Source organism: Platichthys flesus, chromosome 5, assembly GCF_949316205.1.
Source record: "Platichthys flesus chromosome 5, fPlaFle2.1, whole genome shotgun sequence".
NCBI lineage: Eukaryota > Metazoa > Chordata > Actinopteri > Pleuronectiformes > Pleuronectidae > Platichthys > Platichthys flesus.
The window spans coordinates 13618112-13639524 of record NC_084949.1 but is presented as its reverse complement, the minus strand read 5'-3'; the positions used below and the strand labels follow the sequence as shown (position 1 = coordinate 13639524).

At 41.4% G+C, this 21413-nt stretch overlaps 1 protein-coding gene across 1 annotated transcript in view; it reads right to left on the bottom strand.

Annotated features, from left to right (window-relative positions):
- usp43a (ubiquitin specific peptidase 43a) overlaps nucleotides 1-21413 on the bottom strand; it is a 90438-nt gene that overhangs the window by 30539 nt on the left and 38486 nt on the right. The window contains exons 4-6 of the mRNA XM_062387109.1: nucleotides 12322-12414; nucleotides 8978-9113; nucleotides 8503-8647 (exon numbers count right to left, since the gene is read on the bottom strand). Of these exons, the coding sequence (XP_062243093.1) occupies nucleotides 8503-8647; nucleotides 8978-9113; nucleotides 12322-12414 (374 nt within the window). The remainder of the gene's footprint in view (nucleotides 1-8502; nucleotides 8648-8977; nucleotides 9114-12321; nucleotides 12415-21413) is intronic.

Sequence of the window (21413 nt, the reverse complement as noted above, 5' to 3'; positions counted from 1 at the left end):
GATCCAAAGGAACGATGAGTGAAAACAAATCCAATAAGAATAGCTGTTGTTTGGGCCTTTGGGTACAGTTGGGATTATTCCTTAGATTGCACCAAAGGAAGTGTGATGTTCTAATGCCACAGGGGGGAGACAGCCCATGTCTTGCAATTAATTGTGTGATTTTTAATTCAGATTCTTATTTCACTGTATCAGATGTCTCTGTCAGTTTTATTGAGGATGACTTAATCGCATGAAATCATACTCCACCCCCTTAAAAGCCTTTCACACCAAATCTTTTAGAGGTTTCTGCCTTTTAATCCTCTAAATATTGAGGGGATTTATTAAGTAATAAAATCTTTATGCTCCAGGATTTTCCTCTCCTATACAGAATAGAAAATCCTAATGACGACTATAACTATGGAGCCGTATCCAAATGACGCTTTAGGTTGAGGCTTTAAAAAGAGGGTGAAAGACACTTTGCTGTAAAGGCTCCTTTATTGTGGAGTAACCTCCTTTTGGAATGCAATATTTTTATTTACAAAACAAACAATTGGTCAAGTTTTGTTTTTGTTTGATACTTTTACTTTACTTTTGGTTTTACACCTTCTTTTTCTTTTCTCTTTGTTTGTTTTTTGTAGTCTCTTTGAGTAGCCTGTTTTTGTGAAAATTTAAATAAATAATTCTTATTGTCTAGGAGACAATTTGAACATCATCAAAGTAACTCAGCCGTAATTCAACAGCACCAGCATTTTAGTGTTAGTAATATTTCCAGAACCAGAGAGTAATATGTTGCGACGTGATTCTCCCCCATGTCCAACATGCGCTGGGAGAACCTCCTGCCAGACTCTCATTCTCACCTCCTCCTCCCTCTCCTCCCTGAGATGACCACGGAAGAGCCAGAGAACGAGGGAGGTGTTAGCAGGGTGGACAGAGGAGTGACAGAGAAAGGAGAGAAGAGTTAATAGAAAAGGAAAGACGGAGAGTGAGAAAAGGGAAAAAAAGGCCAGTGCCTTTTCTTTTTATATCTTTTGTGATATTCAGAAAATGAATAACGAATAAAAGGAGACAGACATTCAGAATGAGCAGCACTGCAAGACCTAAGATCATCAATTCAAATGATACAGCACTATTTGTTGATTTTATTGTGACTGTAATGGCCGCTGAGGGAAAGCAGTCTAATCAGAATAGTCTTAAAACAGTCAAGTGAGCAGAGTAAGACAGGGATAAAGAGATAGAGGTAGAAATATACAAATAATTACAATAAGATCATTAGTACAGCACCTTTCAAAACGCAATTACATGCTGCTTTGTGAATTTGTGTAATCTAGGAAAATTTGTTCAATTTAGATTTCTGTGACTTATTCCGATATTTGTTTTACACTTTGGGTCAACACATTATTCCTTTCTGTAATCCTAGATGTTTTCTAACCACACCAGAACAAAGTATGGATATATCATATCATCAAACCACATTTCAATTCATGTTTATAAATGTTTATAAAAAACATAAGGAGTTTGCTATAAGTATCTCCTCAGAGAGATTGTTTCAAAGAGTGGGAGAGCCAACATAAAAGGCCTCTCTGGTCCGCAGCTGGGACAGTGGAATGGTGAGCAGGGAGGACCTCGGGTTACGACCGGGCCCATATGGTATCAAAAGATCTGACGTCAGAATCCAGGAGGGCTCTTCAAAGTGAGCAATAAAATCTTTAAATCAATTTTAACATTTAGGGGCTGTGGGGGGGGAGAAGCAAGAAAAGAAACAGACATAGCTCTTGCCCAAAAAAAAACCTTGGAGATGGTGAGTAAGACCATCTTAAACAGATCAGCCCCGAAGACCGAGCCATACCCCAAAGCACCTCTATGTCTTCTCTCTGTAACCCCCCCCCCCCCCCCCCCCCCCCGTTACACTATTCACCCCATCCCTTCTCAACACACAATGATTAACCTCCACAGACGAAGCCAGGGAATGAAAATAGGAACAGTAACAATTAAAACAGAAGCTTTTTGGTTTTCAGATCTGTGGGACACTTGACGGAGGACGTCCATAACACAAGTTTGAACCGCGGCTCCGTTCACACAGACTCATGTACAGTTACAAAGGCTTTACTATCTCTGGGATATTTGCATGAGAAGAACCTCTGGTCTCCACGCTGCGGCAGCTTTGTTCTTGTGACAAGTGTGAAAACATTATCTTTCAACTGATGGTTAAAAATAACAACAAGGGATTCACTAAGGCTTGGGTATGTTGAAGAAGACTATATTAGAAAAAGTTCCAATTTCAAAGTGTATAAAATATATACAGTCCTGTACATTGAAATTATTTATTTACCTTCCACTATGAATACCGTGTTTCAGGTCAAGTCCTGCAGTTTCTCCATTAATATCTACAGACAATGAGTTTCTGCACCAGTAGCTGTGATCTTCTGTGAGGCATCCATTCACTCTCAGACACACACACAGACAGACAGACGCACACAAACACACATATTTTATTTTAAGTAGATAATCACATTTTGCTGTTGCACCAGAGGCAAAGTCTTTCAACATTTAGGTCTTATTTTCCCAAAACAGTTTATTCATTACTGATGTGTAAAAATAGCACGAGTTGCGTAACACACAAACCTCAGAGAGGAGTTTGGGCACATGCTGACTAGAAATGACACTTCTCCCATGTGGTTCGAGACCGAATGAGTGACCCCTGTCAGTGCAATCCACTCACCTGACTAAAAATACCCAGGGGGCCCATGGGCTATAAGCCCCGGACCAATCACAGGTCCTGGCAGCAAACCACAAAAGCCTCTGATGACAGCGAAGCACCTGAGCTTCCTGCCCGACAGCGAAGTGACAGATTAAAGAGGCAGCAGAGGAGGGACTGGATACGCCTGATGCTGCCCTCTTGTTCCTTTCTTTCACCTGTCTACCTTTTCTCTCTGTCATCTATTTTAAAGACAGCAAAAACCCAAATAGAGTGTCAACAGCATGGTCAATGTATCCCTGTTGTGTGCTTGAATTAAAGGAATACAACACGAGAGTAATAAAGTTGCAATGAAACTGCCCATGCCCTAAAATTGGACCAGCAACACCTTCTGCTCTGCTGACTGATTCACCAAACACAATTAGGTTGTGTTGTGAATGACTGTTATTTTAATTTTACCAGGAAGCTTTTGTGTCGGCAGCCACGCCGGCATTTACGCACCATTTGTGTCGCTGTTAATAAGGCAGCCGGGCTGAGTGTTGCTGTTATTTCCCAGATGACTTGAGAACACGTTCCAGAGGCAGTCGTGTTGATCAGGGCACCGACTGTAGACACAACACAAACGTCTCCCTGCCTCCATTCTCTTCAGGCTATTTTAAAATAATGAAGTCGACTGGAGGGGGCAAGAGTTCCCCAGTGAACGTTCTTGGAATCTTCTTGCTTTTCTGCACCGAGTTGGCTTCAGGCGTCCTGTTAGTGCCTTAATGGAAGTGCACAGGATGTGTACTTAGTAGGCTTGAATTTGCATGTGTGACATCTTTGTCATGTGGTGCCAACTCACAGAAAACAATTCAAGCCCTGTATATGATGTCAATTTGATGATGCTACTGATGTATTCATATTGTGACGGTAAAATACTGACATACTGTGATAGTGGGAAGTGTTTTTCCTTCAGAGCTGATCGCACAAATGAGTCGTTTGTGTGTGTGTCTGTGTGCTTATGTGCATTCAGGCAGAAGTGATGTCTCCACTGTGAGAAGCCGATTGACTGCCCAGATAAACCCCTCAAAGAAATGCAAAGATCCCAGACTCTCCACTTGGTACATAGCCCACAGTGAGTTGATGGAAATGACACAGTGGGTTACTGTGTTTACAGGACCTGAACACTCAGACAACCTGCAGGAGAGTTAGTGGAGCCGCACTGTATAGTCAGCCAGTGTGTGCGAGTGAGATGAAACCAAAGAGGGACTTTGATTACTGCATCTATCTGGAGACAGATCCTGTTAGTGAATCGCTTTACTACTCTATTACCCAGAGAATCTTCTCATCTTCTCTTCTTGAACATACAGTATAAACAACTCTCTCTCTCTCTGGCCCAGTTCCGTCTTTAACGATTTATTTCAAGAGCCCACTCACATTAAGTTAGCATTGCTCCGTTTCTATTCAACGCGAAGTCTTTTTATTTGTGCAGAAAAACACAGCTTCATAACCCTATTTATTCGGGGCGGGATTCACTGGGTAGCTCACGATCACAACAGTATTCGCAACAACGTTAATATCACGAGACAGCTATTCTACGGTAATCAATAAATATTGCAAGACAATCACGTTAAAATATGTTTAAAATGCACTGGGATCGGATCAGTACTCTGTGTCAACTGATACGCAAAGTTTAGATATTGAATCGGTTTCGGGAAAAAGTAAAAATGGTATCTGGAAATCTGAACTATATATGTGCAATTTCAGTGAAATAGTTTGTTGGGGCTATATCCACCATGTGATCTCCCGCTGCCATTGACTGTAAGCAAAAAAGCTCATTACTGTACACGAGTACAATAATAGTAGAGTCAATTTTCCCAAGAAAAAAGTCAGAATTCCCCACAAGGATTCCTCGTATTCAGAGAACTGCCGGTTCTTCCACTTGATGTTTACACACGACATGATTTTTGCCCTATTATTAAATGAATGACTACTCATTATTCATAGGTTCATGCAAATGAAGATCTCTTTGGAAGCTTTTCCTTCCTCATCCTCCTCCTCCTCCTCATTACCGTTTCCTTCCTGTAGCCAAGTAATGTAGAGGAGGAGGCACAGACAGGAAGCCAAGAATCCAGGGCAAGTGGTGACTATTTGTTCCATTTATTTATTAACTCTAAATGTCATTCTGCTCCAGCCTGCACAGCTCACGGGTTGGTTTTTCAGTAACACTCTCACAGTAGACCTTGTTTTTTAACTTTTAAACATGTACTCCGGTGATTTAATTAACCAGAAAACACAAAAAAATGTGACGCACACAATAACAGTTGGGAGAGCGTGGCCTAGGGGATAGAGCGGGTGTTCTGCAACAAGAAGGTTGCCGGTTTAAATCCCACTCTTTCCCATCTGCATGCCTAAGTGTCCTTGGCAAGATACTGAACCCCTAAAATGGCCCCTCATAAATGCTGAGTGTTCTAAAAATGTAAGTCGCTTTGGACAAAAGCTTCAGCAAAATGACATGTAATGTAATGTAAAGATCCCTTCAAAATTACTCTGAAAACAACCGGATAACATTTTGAAAGGAGCGATGTCGTTTTTAACCTATGATATGTTTTTTTTCATGTTTTGTTAAACTTTGACTCAGACTCTTAAAAGACGGCCACTTCAATAAGACTTGAGGGGACTGCATGTGTGTGAAGGTGTTCCTAAAAGTACCGGTGACAAATGAAATACAAGGTCACCAGGAAATAGATACTTGTACACCACACAGCAATTTATAATACCACGAGCCAGTTGAAAGGGAAAAAGGGAAACTACCTGTTGAAGTTAGAGAGTAATTCAGCAACTTGAACATAGTAAATTGGCTAATGCAGTGCTCTGCAGCCAAGATTTTTTCTCAGAGGATTGTTTGATAATGCTAGATGTTTGTGCCATTAGTGCCACTGTCATTCTGAACGTGGACTTGTCCCCGAAGTCTGAAAAGCACACTTGCTCAGAAAATGTTCCAGAAGCTTCAGGTGTTTGGTGACAATAATAATATCACTTTAAGGATCACAGAGGGAAAAAGGACACAAAGTGAGCACAGAGTTCCAATGATCCAAACGATGTCACTGCAGATAATCATATTTTGCGCTTGCTGCTTGTCCAAGTTCTGCAGGGTGGTAAATTGCTTTCTAACGGTTTTATTCCTCCCTGCCGTCTCTGCTGCTGAAGCAAAGACCCGCTCCTAACAACCCATCCAGAGCAGGACAGTCTACGAAGAGCATTTCAGAGCTGAGACTCCATCTGATGCCTTCAGATCAATATACAGCTGTCACATGACCCACAAACTGCCCTGCTGTGGGAGCTTGGCAATGAGATAGAGACAATCCTGGGAGGACTCATGAGATGGTATTAACTACATGCTGGCGTCAAGTATCGATATTCATTTATTTGTGTGTTGTGTAATAAAAGTTAGTACTTTTGCCAGTGTATTATTATTTTACATTGGAGTGATGGCACATGTGGACACTGACAAGTTAGAGTTGGTTTGTTTAATAATAAATAGGCACTAAGATAAGACTTTTTGTTTCTTCTCAGTTTGTATCAAACACGGGGAAACTGACACCTGCATCGTAATTTGTTTGACTTTGAATTGCTTATTGCAATATTATCGTAATCACAGGCAATGTATTGCGTATCATATCATGAGTTGACCTGCAATTGCCACTCTACTGCAGTAGACAAGGATTTTAAACGGCTCTGGTTGGCAGTGATGGAAACGTGATCTTCATGATCATTCTTTTCATTTGAAACACCTGCATTCATAAAATAGTATGTGTACAGGGTAAAACTAAAACTACAATTAATCACACATAAGTAATTAATAGGTATAAAAGTCAAGTATGCACAGGATAAACAAACACACATCAACCATCTACATGGAGGAAAACACAACTCCTCAGGAAGCTGGTGTGAGACTTAAGTGTTTGGTCCTACAGGCTCTCTGTACAGTCATCAATCACAACATGTCTTACCTATTCCACACAACCGGAAAAACAAACAATAGCACATTGCGGAGAGTAGCAAGGATTTGCACCGCACAACAATTAATCTGATTTCAGTGAAGACGTATTCTCCGTGCACATGTCTGTGGGTCTTATTTGCTACTTAGTGCATCACACATAAGCTTTCAAAAATCCCTGGTAAAACAGTTGGATGTGTCATTCAAGCAGGACGTCCTCGATATGAAGTGTCCAGAATGTCAATGCACGGCTTAATAAACTGCTGAGTCATCATTAGATCAGCAATAATGAAGGGGAAAAAAGAGGAAGACACAGAAACTAACGTGATAACCACCCAGAATCCAAAGTCACCTCGGGAGCAAGGTCATTTTAAGGAGTGACTGTGTTCATACATGAGTGTCTTCAAATGACTTAACTGTTTTGACAAAGCAGCGCCCCCTTCAGGCGTACATGACCTCATGAAACACAGGGAAACTGCTGCTGCATCAAACCAGTAAAGCTTATTTTAGATTTTTTACCTTTGTTTTATTCACTTGTCAGAAATTATTCTTCACTGCAAACAGAAATAAACTAAAAGGAAAAATGAAAACAAAACCAAAAACAAACCTTGACTTCTCCCCTGTGCTCTAAAAACATCTAATTATGTTCGATGTAAAAACTTTCCTTGTCATAGCTGCGCTCCGCTCTACACGGAAAGGAAATTATACAGAAAACCCCAACATACATCATCTTTTATCTCCATATATCAAATGACATAAATTCCACTGAATGAAGTTATGATATCCTGGAGTCTGGCCCACTGTGATCTAATGAATTATTCTGAGGTAAGAGTCATTCATCATTTTCATCAGACTGTTCCCAAGAATGGGACGCACCTTCGCCAGTGAGCACTTAAGTGTGATTCATTATATATACATTGCGAGTGTGTGTGTGTGTGTGTGTGTGTGTGTGTGTGTGTGTGTGTGTGTGTGTGTGTGTGTGTGTGTGTGTGTGGGTGGGTGGGTGTGTGTCTGAGAGTGAATGGATGCCTGCAGTATAACGGAAGCATCACAGAAGTTCACAGCTACTGGTGCAGAAACTCATTGTCTGTAGATATTAATGGAGAAACTGCAGGACTTGTATATTACTGAGAACAATGAGCAAAGGAGTGAGGACATTTTCGAAGGTTGTCACCTTTTCAAAGAATTGTTTGAGTGTTAAGACTTGATTTTAGGTTTCGGGTTGGGTGACCAAATTGGTGCTACAGTTCTTAAGGTGTCTGGAGTTAATTCACTCCATAAAGTGTGTGTTAGAAGGAAAGGGGCTGGCTGGCAGTGGGTTGTGTGTGCAGCTCACCTTTGGACAGGGTAGGGGGCTAGAGAAGGCATTACGCCAATGAGTGTCCTCACTAAGGAAAGGAGCTGACACACTGTCTTTACTTTGTGAAGAGACAAGTGAATTATTGATGTCATTCTTCTTCTTCTTCTTTGAGGAACAGCCCCCCCTCCCCCCCAGCAGCAGAAGAAGTGGTGAAAAACCACATCGTACCCAACGGGCAACCTGCAGAGACCCGCTACTAATGCCCTCACACTCGCAGACGTAATTTGACTCAATTAAGCTCTTTTCAGACACAATCGCTGGCATTGACTTTAATTTGTTTGGGTTCGATCATGCACAAAGAGGCAGACTGTATGGAGTAATGTAAACTAGGTTGCAGATGCTGGCTGAGGTAAAAATGTCTGCCTGTGAGAAACACTGTGCAATCAAGAGGGCAGAGGGAGGCCAACGAAGAGAACGAGCTAAACGGTCCTCATCGGTGTGCGACGTTAGCAGGGATCTTTCTGATGGACATCATGTCGCCGTGGTTACCTGAGTGCTGTGCAGAGCCTCCACGCCCGTAGAGGGGAGGAGCCTGGAAGGCGTAGACCACGTCGGTGTCTGCGATGGTCGTCAGGTCGTCGTCATCTGAGAAGGAGCGCTGGAAACCGGTGGAGTACAACTCTGACAGGATGACCTGAAGAGGGACGGACACAGGGGCATCGAGAAAAGAACTCATTGACCTGTGGTGACCAGATTTACTTATTGTGAGGAAAAATGACTATTGTGAGAAAAATGATTCATCTCATTGAAATGATTCAATGAGATGAATCAACAATGATAATATATGCAGTTAAAGTGAAAGAGGAAATAGATCTACGCACATGCGAAATTAACTTAACGGAATATAAAAAAAAAAACTGACATGTTGCCGTTTTAATAATAAAAGAAGTCAAATAAAACAAATAGAGATTTCTCAAACAATCATAAAATCAGTGTATGTCTCTGAGTGTGTGTGTGTGTGTACCTGGTCTGGCGAGATTTTACCCTCCTCTGCCACCATGGCTCTCAGGGAGGACATGGTACCAAGGAGAGGAACAGCCAGCCCCACCCGCAGATACCTCTGACCCTTCGTACTGAACACCAGCGTCACACACATCGGCCTAAGGGACAAACAGAGGGAGGGAGCGAGGGGGGGACGGAGGGGAGAAGGGGTGAGTTTGTGTGTGTATGTTTGTGCGTGTCAGGTGGGGAGGGGCCGGAGGACAGAGAGAGGAAGGTAGGCGACGAGATGCTTCTCGTTACTGTCAAGGTTTCTGGCACAACCTCACCCACTTGTAAGCTGCATGGAGATAAATGGGTCAAAACTCCAGCTACACTTCTGATGTATACATATATATCACCGTTTCTGCTTGTGGCTTTCATCAGAGTCGTCATACAACGATGCATGTGGACGTAACCCTATGCATCCACATACACATCAGTCAATGTTAAATGGGGTTTATAGTTTTCTCCAACAAAGAGGTTAGTGAGACTCATAGTTACCAGTCAAATGTTCTGCATTCGATAGTGTTGACCTCAGACATGTTTGTGTGACCACAGACACACACATCAAGCAAAGCCAAAAAGAGTTCATAAAGAAACTGATTTCAGTCCACAAGGAGACACAGAATGATGTTTTCCATTTGTTTAAGAGATGAATTTAGCCTTTGCTGATCCTCAGCCAAGAATATCATGTTTTCCTGTGCATTTGTTTGTAAGTCAGCAGCATTACGCAAAAACTAGACTGCTGAATCTTTGTGTCTCCCAATATCTTTAACATCGTGATTTCCAAGGGAATAATTCAGGGATCATGATGACAAGTAATGGGGCACATTGTGGGAACTGAGATCTTTGAGTCTGTTACATTCAGGGCAGCTTGATTGAATTCACAGGGAATGTTCGAGGAGGTATGTGCTCTGCTAAGTGCTTTTCTAGTTTAACGTGTTTCAGCTTCCTAACAGCGAAAAAAAGCCCTTGGATGAAATGTGAGTTTGAAATGCACTGTTGATCTCTTTAATGACTAATAAATGTTGGGGAAATGATTTCCTCTGACGATACTGTTCATATTTTATGGGCATAAACTGTCGGATGCATCTGCTTTGGATCTAATGTCTGAAGATGATTTAACCATTTACTGATGTTAGAGTGTTTCATATTTCCCTTGCGTGGTTGTGTGTGTGAGTATGTGTGTGACTAGATATGTCAAGCAGAACCAGAACATTGTTGATTGTCCAACAGGACGCTGCTGTGCGCTGGGACATGTCTGATTAACAGCAAGGTGAACACCTCCTGTATGGGATTGGAGGGTGAAAAACGACTAGAATGAGAAATGGAGGGAAAGTGAGGAAATAAAAAAATAGAGGGCGGGATCTGTAACTAAGGAGGGAGTTTGTGATGAGTGAACGGAATAAAGGATAGAAGAAACAACTGAGAAAAAGTAACGAGTAGGGTCACACCTTCTCAATCGGAATGAAGACGGTGCTGACCCCCGCCTCCCGTTTCCCACCATGCTCTATTCAGGTGAGTAATGTGTAAGCTGTGGGGAGGCGGACAGGGCCGGCGGCGGTGGATCTGAGCAGCTTTGTTTACGTTGTTTGATGCTGGAGACACCGACACGTGAAATGAAACGGGTTGAGAGTTGTGGGATGACACTCGAGAGACACAGGAAATAGAGATGTCATCTTAAAAGGCAGGTTTACGGCAGCCTCGTGAAGGTTTACAGTTTGAGTTCTTTTGTTGTGTGTATCAATGTTTTCAATCCCACATTGTCGTCAAATCAGAACGGCACCATCTCCTTAGTCAGACAGAATGTAACCTGCAGTTAGTCAACAAAGCTTGAATCTTAATATTAGGAAAAGCGTAGTCGTAAACGTCACAGTGTCACAATCTCTATTTACGTCTTCAAGGTCAATCATAATGTTAAATCTCTGAACCCATGTTGCATACAATCATAAGCCTGGGTAGCCTGTTCACCCTGTTTCACTTTGGTATCTACAAATAGTCTCAATGACACATGCTGACCTAATTCCCTTCACTGAATTAGTCACTGAGGAGAAACCAACCTAGGAAAGTTTTCAAATTGTTTTAAAAATAAAAGTTCTGTAAAACTGGCAAGTGTATAATTTGATGGTCGGTGGCAAACACAGAGGACAGAACCGTCCATCTTTTCTCTCTCTGCTATATACTGGTACTATCTGCTGCACCCAGGCCTCGATACCATGCTGCCAGCCAGAGCCTGCTGCGTCTCTGGGGGCCTCAAACTTATCAGGCATTCTGCTGGGATACTGCTGCAGCAGGACGGTGCAATGAGGCCACTGTGTGTGTGTGTGTGTGTGTGTGTGTGTGTGTGTGTGTGTGTGTGTGTGTGTGTGTGTGTGTATTAGGTCCGTGTGAGGCCGGCAGTCCACAATGAACCTGAATGAATTTCCCTTTATGCTGGCCTCAGACAGACCACACACTGTCAGAGGACTCACGTTGCAAGTTCAGGGTTAGCGCTGCGGAAGCCATGCAGAGAGGATGCAGAGCAGAGGCGTCTGCATGTTTGAAGATAGGAGGATTCATCCAGCACTGGATGAAGGCAATTCGAGAAACTGGTGAAGTGACTAGAAACCTTTTTTGGTTGTCTTTTCCTCTTTTTAGATATTTCATGGCAAGACCGAGACAGAGGGATTTACTTGGGACCCAATCCATTGAGGTTACCGGGTGCACTGTGGTCACTATGCCCCACAGTTAACTCATTCTAAACGGGTCTGCATACACAGGACTCCATCTACCAGAGATCCCTAACGCTCTCATGTGACCCAAATCTAACATGAGGCTGAAGAGGACACATCCTGTCAATCGTCCTATATCATCCCATTTGAATTTCGTGCAGCATCTGTCGTGGTTAAAAAGGGAAACAGCACAGAAAGTCTTTATAATCAGCCTTTATCAATTCGATATGACCAGGGGCCGATACCTTAACAGTCAGAGTGTACTTCTGCAAATGCTTGGCTACACATGTGATCAAGTTTCCATCTGATACATGTCCTCTCATGGTGCATCTGTTTTGATCAATGGCTTTGTTCTACTTATTCACTGAGGCAAATCGTTCTGCTCCATCGGGCAGTGGAAATTATCACATGCACTGGATATCACTGATATCAGGTGACAGCCCCACACACCCAGAGCGACAACTTCCCAGCAGCTAAGAAAAGTGCTCAACACATATACTCAGGCCACAGATACACAGATGTGAAAACATAACAGAATCCCTTAAAACCGAGTTTGGTCAACAACAGCAAAAGTTCATTGTTCTAGTAAATACAGTTTGACTGTGTTATAAATCACCTGGTTTGTCGTAGAGGGATCGGCAGGGAGATACACAAAAACGGGTCGAAGGTGTTGCTCTGCTTAAGGCAATGAGGGCACGTCAGAGAAGACCTGAGGAGAGACAGAGACAGAGAGAGCACATGTTAATCACTTGGGTCAGGTAGGACCTCAGCTCCAGCATGAAGGGCCTTTCTGTCTGGAGTTTGCATGTTCTTTCCGTGTCTGTGTGAATTTTCTCAGACTTTCTTGCTTGCATGCAGGGGTGGATGGATGCATGAAGGCATGGATGACCTCAGCTTACTCAGGTTAAGATGGTCTAAACATCCCTTTTCCAAATTTATCCTGCTTTATTCAATTTGGGTATGAGTGGTTATTATAGAACAAAAAAACGTTAACTTTACACTGCACAGATGGATAGATAGACATGGCTGTCTCTAAATACCAAATCCCCACATGTACTCTTAAGTATTGAGTAAATGTGAAGTAGAAATTAACTGTCTGATGTGCTGCATAATGATTAAATGGTGGTGGTGAAAACCAAGCACTGAAAGAGGACATCTGGACTGGGAACAGGGAAGCAAAGCAACAAAAGTGGGATGCTGTTCAAAATGTTTTGCACAGAACAAAAACCCACTGCCTTAGGCAGGTGAGATACTACAGCACATGAAAAGGGCTGCGTGCTATAGAAAATACTGAGATAGGAAGGAGAACAGGAGGGAGTGATATGGAGAGAGAGGAAAAAAGAGAGGGCAGGGGAAGGAGATGGTTTAAGACAGAGGGAATGGTAATGAGAAAAGGTTCAACTGGAAACAAAGGGGAACAAAGATGAATTTACACTAAAGTGAAGGGCAGCAGATAACGGATATTGGAAACGCAGGGGAAACAAAAGGAGAGCAAAGACATGGAGATGAAGAGAAAGACAACGCAGTGCAGGGCTCAGTGGGAGGACAGATTCAAAACGAACAGTAGGTTGGCAGCAGGACAGTTGAACTGGGAAAAAAAACTAGAAGGCAGAAGCTGGGGGAGAGGGAGACACAGACAGGACCCGGTTATGGTCTCTGAGCTGAGCAGAGGAGAGCTGATCAGAGAGGAGGCATGACAAGACAAATACTGCTTATGGACATGGGTTGTGTGTGTGTGTGTGTGTGTGTGTGTGTGTGTGTGTGTGTGTGTGTGTGTGTGTGTGTGTGTGTGTGTGTCTGTATGTGTCTGTTTCAGCATTTTTTATAATGAATCAAATATAGATTGTTTCAGTGCAATCATCGTTATCATTATAACTACATATTATCACTGCAATATAAAATACATAAGTGTCTGAGTACAACAATACCAGTTGTTTTTTTTCTACATTCAAATGTGTCCCCCACCCACTCCTCTTTCACACCCTACTCTCTGTTTAATTTACACTTATTTGCATTCGCTTGCATCACATGCAACAGTGGCAGAGGGAATTACTACTGTAAACACATAGTTTGAGTACTGTTAGTCTTTCTGTGTACATTTTGGTATGACCATGGACTGTATAAAGATGAACAATGCTGCTTTGCTTCCTCAAACTACTCAGAAATGAAGTCAAAGAGTCAGCTTGGAGTCAGAGTCTGCCCACAACCAATCAGTGGATGGAGGCGTGTTAGCGATACCGACGTTCAACCAATAAAAAAAAAATCTGTCTCAGCTGTCAATCAATGATGTCGCAATACGTTTTTTTAATAGCATCAAATACAATCATTCCAACCAAACTAACTGGAAAAGCCTCTGGACAAACATCAATGTGAAAAGAGTTGGCATAAATGACAGAAGCCGTCTTTGAGGAAAATGTATTTGAGATGTATTTTGACCTTTCCATGTCCAATCCACTAACATGTCGGAGGCAGTATTTATAACCTGTAATGCAGCCAGCCACCAGTGGAGGGCGATAATATTATTTTAAATTATATATCACTTCTCAAACCTAGTTACAAAAGTGATTAACAATAAAAAGAATCTCACAAGTGAAATACAAAAAAACATTTAAGATAAATGAAAACACATTCACTAAAGAATAAATAAAAGAAAATAAACACTAAACGTGTGACAAAATTGTAAGCACCACCACCCATTACAATAATAAAATCTAGAATTACGTCAAATCAGTGAATACGGTCAATATAATAACAGTTTTATGACCATTTCTTGGCCAGATTATACTTTGTTTTGAATTAAAAGTGATACAAATAAATTGAACTGTTCCCTTTGGACAAGTAGGCTAGCTGTTTCCTCGTGTCGTCATGATAATCTGAGCTAACTGACTGCTAGCCATAATATTAGAACAGCCAGGCTAAAGAGCAGTTGTGTTGCTCGACAACACACTGGTGTTCTACAGCTCTAACCTGTGATTCAGTAAATATCAGATCCTTGTCTCAGAGATCCCTCATGTCTTCACTGCAAAGAGGATTGTGTGACGGAAACAAACATTGGCCTGACGCTGGAACAGAGTGCAGGGACGGATGAGCAAATACAATAATATTCAGCTCTGACTACTTAATCCACAGAAAGGTTCCCTTCATGCAGGGAGAATTCCCTCGTGAGGGTAAAGCTTCTTTTTATTCTATCTTAAGAAACCAGGACCGGAGTCTGGCCTCAGACAACCTGTTGTTCTTGCCTAAACCTTACTGTAATCTGTAATCTAACCTTTTCATATGGCAATCACGTGAAAACAACACATCCAGTTTGTTCTCTTGTCACATAATCCTCTCAGTGTAGGAATGTAATCCCATTACTCATCTGAGATCATTTATTGTCGTTCAGTTGCCTTCCATTACAAACCATTGCATTCTCTGTTCTTGTTTGAAGCGTTGAAGTAACTTAACAAACATGGTTTATTTACCTCCGCCAGAGGGAAATCTTTTGTCCTTTATAGGTTTAAACAAGCGCAACACTTATATAAATTAACTTGAAAATAAGAAAAATCAACAAGTGTGGATATACAGTAGCTAGTTAATGTCCTTTTTGCAGTACATTCTTTGCACTATAGTGATGTTTATTTCTTGCTTGTAATTGATTCGTGGAGGAAACTGTTGCTACCTTATGCTCTCTTCTCACTGGCAGCGTTAATGCAGTGTCTGCACATGCATGTGTGCGTGTTGCCAGAGACAAGCTTGTCAAATGTACAAATACGCTGGAAACAACAACACAACAGTTTTCAAAGACCACGTTCGTTTTCTCACTGTCGGTGTTCAGCCTGGTGCGCCATGACAGCCAGCCACAGGCCCGCTAATGATGCCAGTTTGTAGTCAGTAAAACAGACTGACAGGCTGTACACACAAACACACACACCGAAAGCTCTTTTCATAACCCTGAACTTCACATGTGTGTACACAGCAACCCCCCTCCAGCACACACACAGGGCATAATTTAAAGAAGTCTATTGGTGAGGCCCACAGTGTTTCTAGTCTGCAAGAATACACTGTTTAGCTGTCAAACCGAAGGGCCATCACTCTTTAATTTAGCCGATACGCAACACCACATACTGTGGCTGACAGAGTTTTTATTTTGGGGCACCGCCTTAACCCTGCAAAACTTAAATGAGTGTTTAGTCTCTGTACTCATGACCTTATTCACGGTGTAAACAGTTTGCGTACTGTAACTGCTTCAATTAGATTGGTTCATGTTCATGACAGCTTAATCTAGTTTCTCTTACGGCTGCAAAACACTTATTTCGGCAAACTGGTTTTTATTTTAGTCTATATCTTCACAACGATATGTTTCTGTGAACCTTCTCTGCTCTTAGACGTCACTTCCTGTCTCTGCATGCAGCACCCGGTTGCTCCACCTTTCGATTGAATAATGCAGAGGATTTGTTGCTGTTGTGAGCGCATCTGTGCAGAAAACCGCAAAGTCAGAAGAATTGTTTTCCGGTCTCTACCCAGACTTTTTCACAGGGCCGTGTCTGAGATCGGCTTTTGGTTTCTTTGACGCCTCTTGTCCCTCAGTGGATTGTGGATTAATCTAATCCAGAAATCGGATTCGTCCTGGAACAATCACAGATAACATCCTTACTGGCAAGATATACGTATACAAACAATGAGTTTTTCTTTTAACAGCAGTGAAAGTTGATGGTTTTATTAAGCCCCCCCAACAAAATTGTGTATGAATCAATTCTTTACTAAATTAATTCCCTGCGGCCCGCAGTAAATGATGAATGATCCTGTGTGCAGAATACATATTTATAGCATCGACTGTTTGTAGTAAAACATCACTGACCATTCATCAGCCAGCCTCAGGTGCATCCGGCTACACAACTTTTTGAGCAATTATCAATACTCCACATCGGATACAATGATTCTAAAGAAAGTACGTGAGTAAAGCGTGATGTTGTCTCTATGGATATGAATCACTTTTATGTTTTGATAGAAGATAATTGTTTGATCTTATTTCATCAATTAGTGAGGCCTTCTTTTTCGGTGGAGCGAAGGAAAGATATTAAGTTATCCACAAATATTAAAGCTGATGCTAGTCTTTTCAACACGATGAAGTAAACTGATATTAATGTACAGATAATTACGTTTTGTCATTAAACACACTGGCAGTTTCTCCAAAACACAACCCCACCAAACCATGAGGTGCATATGTCAAAGTTCTCCATACGTCAGTCTTCCTCCTGACACTGACAGAGACAGAGCCCAGAGAGTTAATCTTCTTCTGTCCGCCTGTCAATCAGTGTGTCACCGGCCGTGGATTGGAGGGCACTCATCACTCTCTATCAGAAAATACAATTTCCTGTCAGGGGAAATTAACTCAGCTAAAGTGGCTGATGAGACTCTTTCTCGCATACGTGCACAGACACTCACGCACAGGCACACACACGATCTCTCTCACATTCACTTTAGGAACCTTCTCAGTGTCACCTTCATACTTAAGTTTCCTCCTTCCTGGATGAAACTAACTGACTAATTAACTGGGTGATAAATGGGTTCACGTCAGCTCGTTGAATAAGTAACAGCAGTTACCTGAGCACGTTGACATGTGTCAGGGTCGACGACAGAAGTCTGCATCGCAACAGTTTGATTTTACATCCAGGGTTTTCAGTGTAGAACCAACAACCCAAAGCAGCGTTTTAGCAGGCGGGTGAATTGAAACATTTGAACCGCTTCTCTTTCCCTCAGTCGCTCTCTCTCATTTCCTTTATCTCTCATGCTTTCCTTCTCATGCATTCTTGCTCTCGCTTATTGCTTCATCATTTCTTGGTGTGCAGTGCTGTGAGAGGCATTCACACGATTCTGTGACTCATCCTCCTCGAGTTCTGAGGAGGGTTCTGCCAGTTCTGCTGGAGGAATTAAAAACAGCAATAAATACTAATGGTCCAAAACTTTAATATGATTATAGATACTATGTGTAGTAAGGGAATGGGACGGGGCCAGTAAAGGCTTTTTAAATCGGTGAGAGCCGTCTATCGCCAGATGCATCACCAGTCAGCTGATAGCGACGCCCCTCTGTGCTACAGTTACAACACGGGAACAGCTTTGGAGGAAATGTTGTGAGTGAGTGAACTAATAATAAATACAGAGCAACCCACAGCTTTAATCAATGAGGATTTGGACACACAACGTTGTGCACTGTGAGAGCAGTTAAAGTCGTAACAAATTAATAAAAAATAAACAATTTAAATGTAATTTAAAGTCAAATCTAGCAACATTTTGCAAGAGTTTCATGCTTTTAAATGAGTAAGACTGCAGTGTGTGTGAAGATCTTCCTCACAAACACTGTGTATTGCATAAATGGACAAAAAAATGGCATCAACACAAATCTGCGCAAATGACTTCAGCGTTCGCAAAACAGACAAGGAGAACGAGATCAAAGAGTTGTGGTAATGACTCGATAATGTTCTGCACTAACTGGCCAGCGCCCACTTCAAAGTCTGCTACTGGAGGGAGGCAGGTGGTATCAGTGGGTGAGGGAGTGGGGGGAGTGAGGCCGGGCCTGTAGAAAGCACTGTGGCCGGTGCAAAGCGTCAGAAATCAAAGTGAGGAAGGTCAATGTCGGGCCATATTTCCTGTAGCCACTCTTCTGTGAGCAGTGGGCTGATGGTCCTGAAAGGAAGACGCAAGCAAATCCCAACCTGGCTGCATCTGCACATTTCTTTATGATGTATCGAGCCTTTAAAGAATCCGGTATAAAAACATATAAATCGGTGGAGAGGAAGTGTAGTACTGGATATCAGTTTTCTTTCTTGCATAAGAACCTTTAAAAGGTTTTGAGCTTTGCTTTGTGAAATATTGATTGTTTTCAGCTCTCAGCGCAACTTTCCAGGGACTAAAGAAAAAAACAATGGGATTTCCTCACTTGCATGTATTTTGAAGGATCTCTCAATCTCAAAGTCATAATTTACGAGAGTTTCTGTCTCAAACCATTTTCACAGCATTACAGTAACTGTAAATCATTTCACACTAAATCTGCCTCTAAATACAAACCACTGTGTCGGGGGGAAAAAAAACCATCCACAACATTCTTGTTTGCCGGGATGGATGCCGGGGCGTTCTGCACGTCTCCTGTGCCATTAAAAATAGATGCTGCAAACTGAGAGTGACAGACGGAGGAGGGAGGGAAGCTTTGACAAAGACTCATTTAAACGCCGCGGCACAGCGCAGTGACTTGAGCACTGGCTCCCACATCAGCATCCCCACACCACAAGACAGCCCCGGCTCTAATCGCAAACATTTATTCAGATCAGACAACTCCACCAAAGGCCTCTGAGGAGCCTCTCTGTGAGATATAAAAAGAATCGGGAAGGAGAACGAGGGGAAGAAAGAGGGACCAACCAAGTGATACAGATACAGAGAGAAGAGGAGAGGCCAGATAGAGACTTAGATGCAGCCAGAAACAAAAGAACAAGAATTAGACACAGCAGGGATATGTTGTTGGTCCATATTTGGAGACTTCAGTTACACCAAATAATGACATGCAGCTAAGAGGAGGTCAAGAGTAAAGAGTTAAAATAAGAAGAGGAACAAGTCTCTGCCCTGACTTATACAGTGCGCTGACTAAAGTCAGTCTGCAGAATAATGATATGAGAATACAATGAGAAGAAAGCACAGCCAGGAGAGATAACAAAGTCTATACGACACAGTGTGTGTGTCCATTATTTATCAAATGTGAGTGAGTCACGCTGCCTCAGAACTCAGAGACAAATCAACACTCTGTTGTTTCAATTAGAGCAGCCTGTGTTTGCTGTGTGTTTTGCAGTGTGGATGGGGCTTGGTTTAGGACTTGTATTAAAAAGCTAGAACCCGACAGATGACAATACAATGAAATTTAAGATTTAAAAAATGCGATCAGTCATAAACAGTTGATTCTCAAGATATCATTATCAAACCCTGAAGACAAAGAGATGTAATTGAAGCATTGGCATTTTACAGATCATCGATACATTGCATTATAAATAACTATAAATAAAAAGATAACACAAATACATATCAAATCGAACTTGAATAAGAATCATGATTAGTTTTATGTACGACTTAATCTATTCTGCATTTTAAACATTTTTGTAAACATTGTATGGTGAGGAATGGAGGACATGTAAGAAAATGTAAGGATCTCAATTTCTTCATGAAGTTGTGAAGTAGGAGGGAATATATATGTATATGCAAGATGTGGACATTAATGTAGCGTCTGACTCCTAACAACCCTGTATAGGTTTCTATGGAAGAAGCTGTTGTTCCACAGTGGTACATACTGACCAGACATCCAACCAATGCAGTGATTTATAATAAAAAAATGTTACACTATATAAAACTAAAGTTCAGAAACTATGGTTTTAAAGACAACTTGTCCTCAGTATCTCAGAGAAAATATATATTATGTAATGATGTGCTCTGTAAGATGAGATAAGATTAAACTAAATCATTCTAGTGTTGAGCTAATGCACTTCTTAGAAATGAGGACAAACCGTATTTAATACAATTATATGAGTAAAGGTGTATGCATGTGTGCTTCTTTACTTTCTTTAGTCACAGAGTTTTAAAAGACCAAAAGGAAAAATATGCTGAATATAAAAAACTAGTGCTGACACAAGGGTGAGACTGTTTATCTAATAATAAGTTGACAGAACTATCAATGTGCTGCAGATGTGATAATTAAACGTTTTTAAATGAGCAAGCAAGCTTTTTAAAGACTCTGGGCTGGGAAACAGCATTAATATAAATATACTGAATATACATTCTGAAAAAAATACTATGAACATAAAGCAACAATGAAAATAAGAAGTGGAAATGATTTTAAATGACATGAGCAATGTAAAAAACAAAAAAACATGGTTCTCGGCTCTTCACTCCATGTCATGCATCTCTTCGTCATTAAGACACCAATTATGATAAAACACTTTTTCAGATTGGAGAGTATTAACTCCTGCAGCCACCAACATTTCACTCAGACAAGACCACCCAGGTTTAGGATTTTAAGACCTGCTACTGTTTGTCTAATTTTATGTCAATGAACAAATGCACTTCGATGTACCAGAGGATGAGTCTGGACTGAGACACAAAGAAACAAAGACCTCGATGTCCAAAGACAAAACACTTATTTGACTTAGTTTGGATTAATGCTATGGGCAATCTTGTGTTTGGCCTTTTTTTTGTCCAAACACAAGATTGTCCATTGCATTAATCCTAAGTCAAATAAGTGTTTTCCAAAGGGCCACACATTCTACATGGGAAAGAATCAAGAAAGACAGTATCAAACAAGTCAAGCAGTGCTAAAAGTAAAAATCAATCAATCACTCAATTAGATGAAGTGATATCGCTTTTAACATCGGATCACAGAACAGAATTCTCTCACATTAGAGAGCTAATGTCAACTGTTTGCATTAATTTGTAATTTACTGCAGACTATAGAGAATAGCAGGTTGTTGCCTCAAACTTGATTTCATTTACCTGAATCAACAAAACCCATAGTGTAGTAAGATACCGCATGTGTATGGATCAATCAATTGTGAGTCCAACAATATGATCCACACAAAGTAAAGTGCTCTAGAGTTTGCAGCATGTTGTACCGCGCCACCCACAGCCTAACACACATCAAACAAGAAGATTCTGGTGCTTCTCACACTGTTCTTTTTAAAACGGCTCTGTATT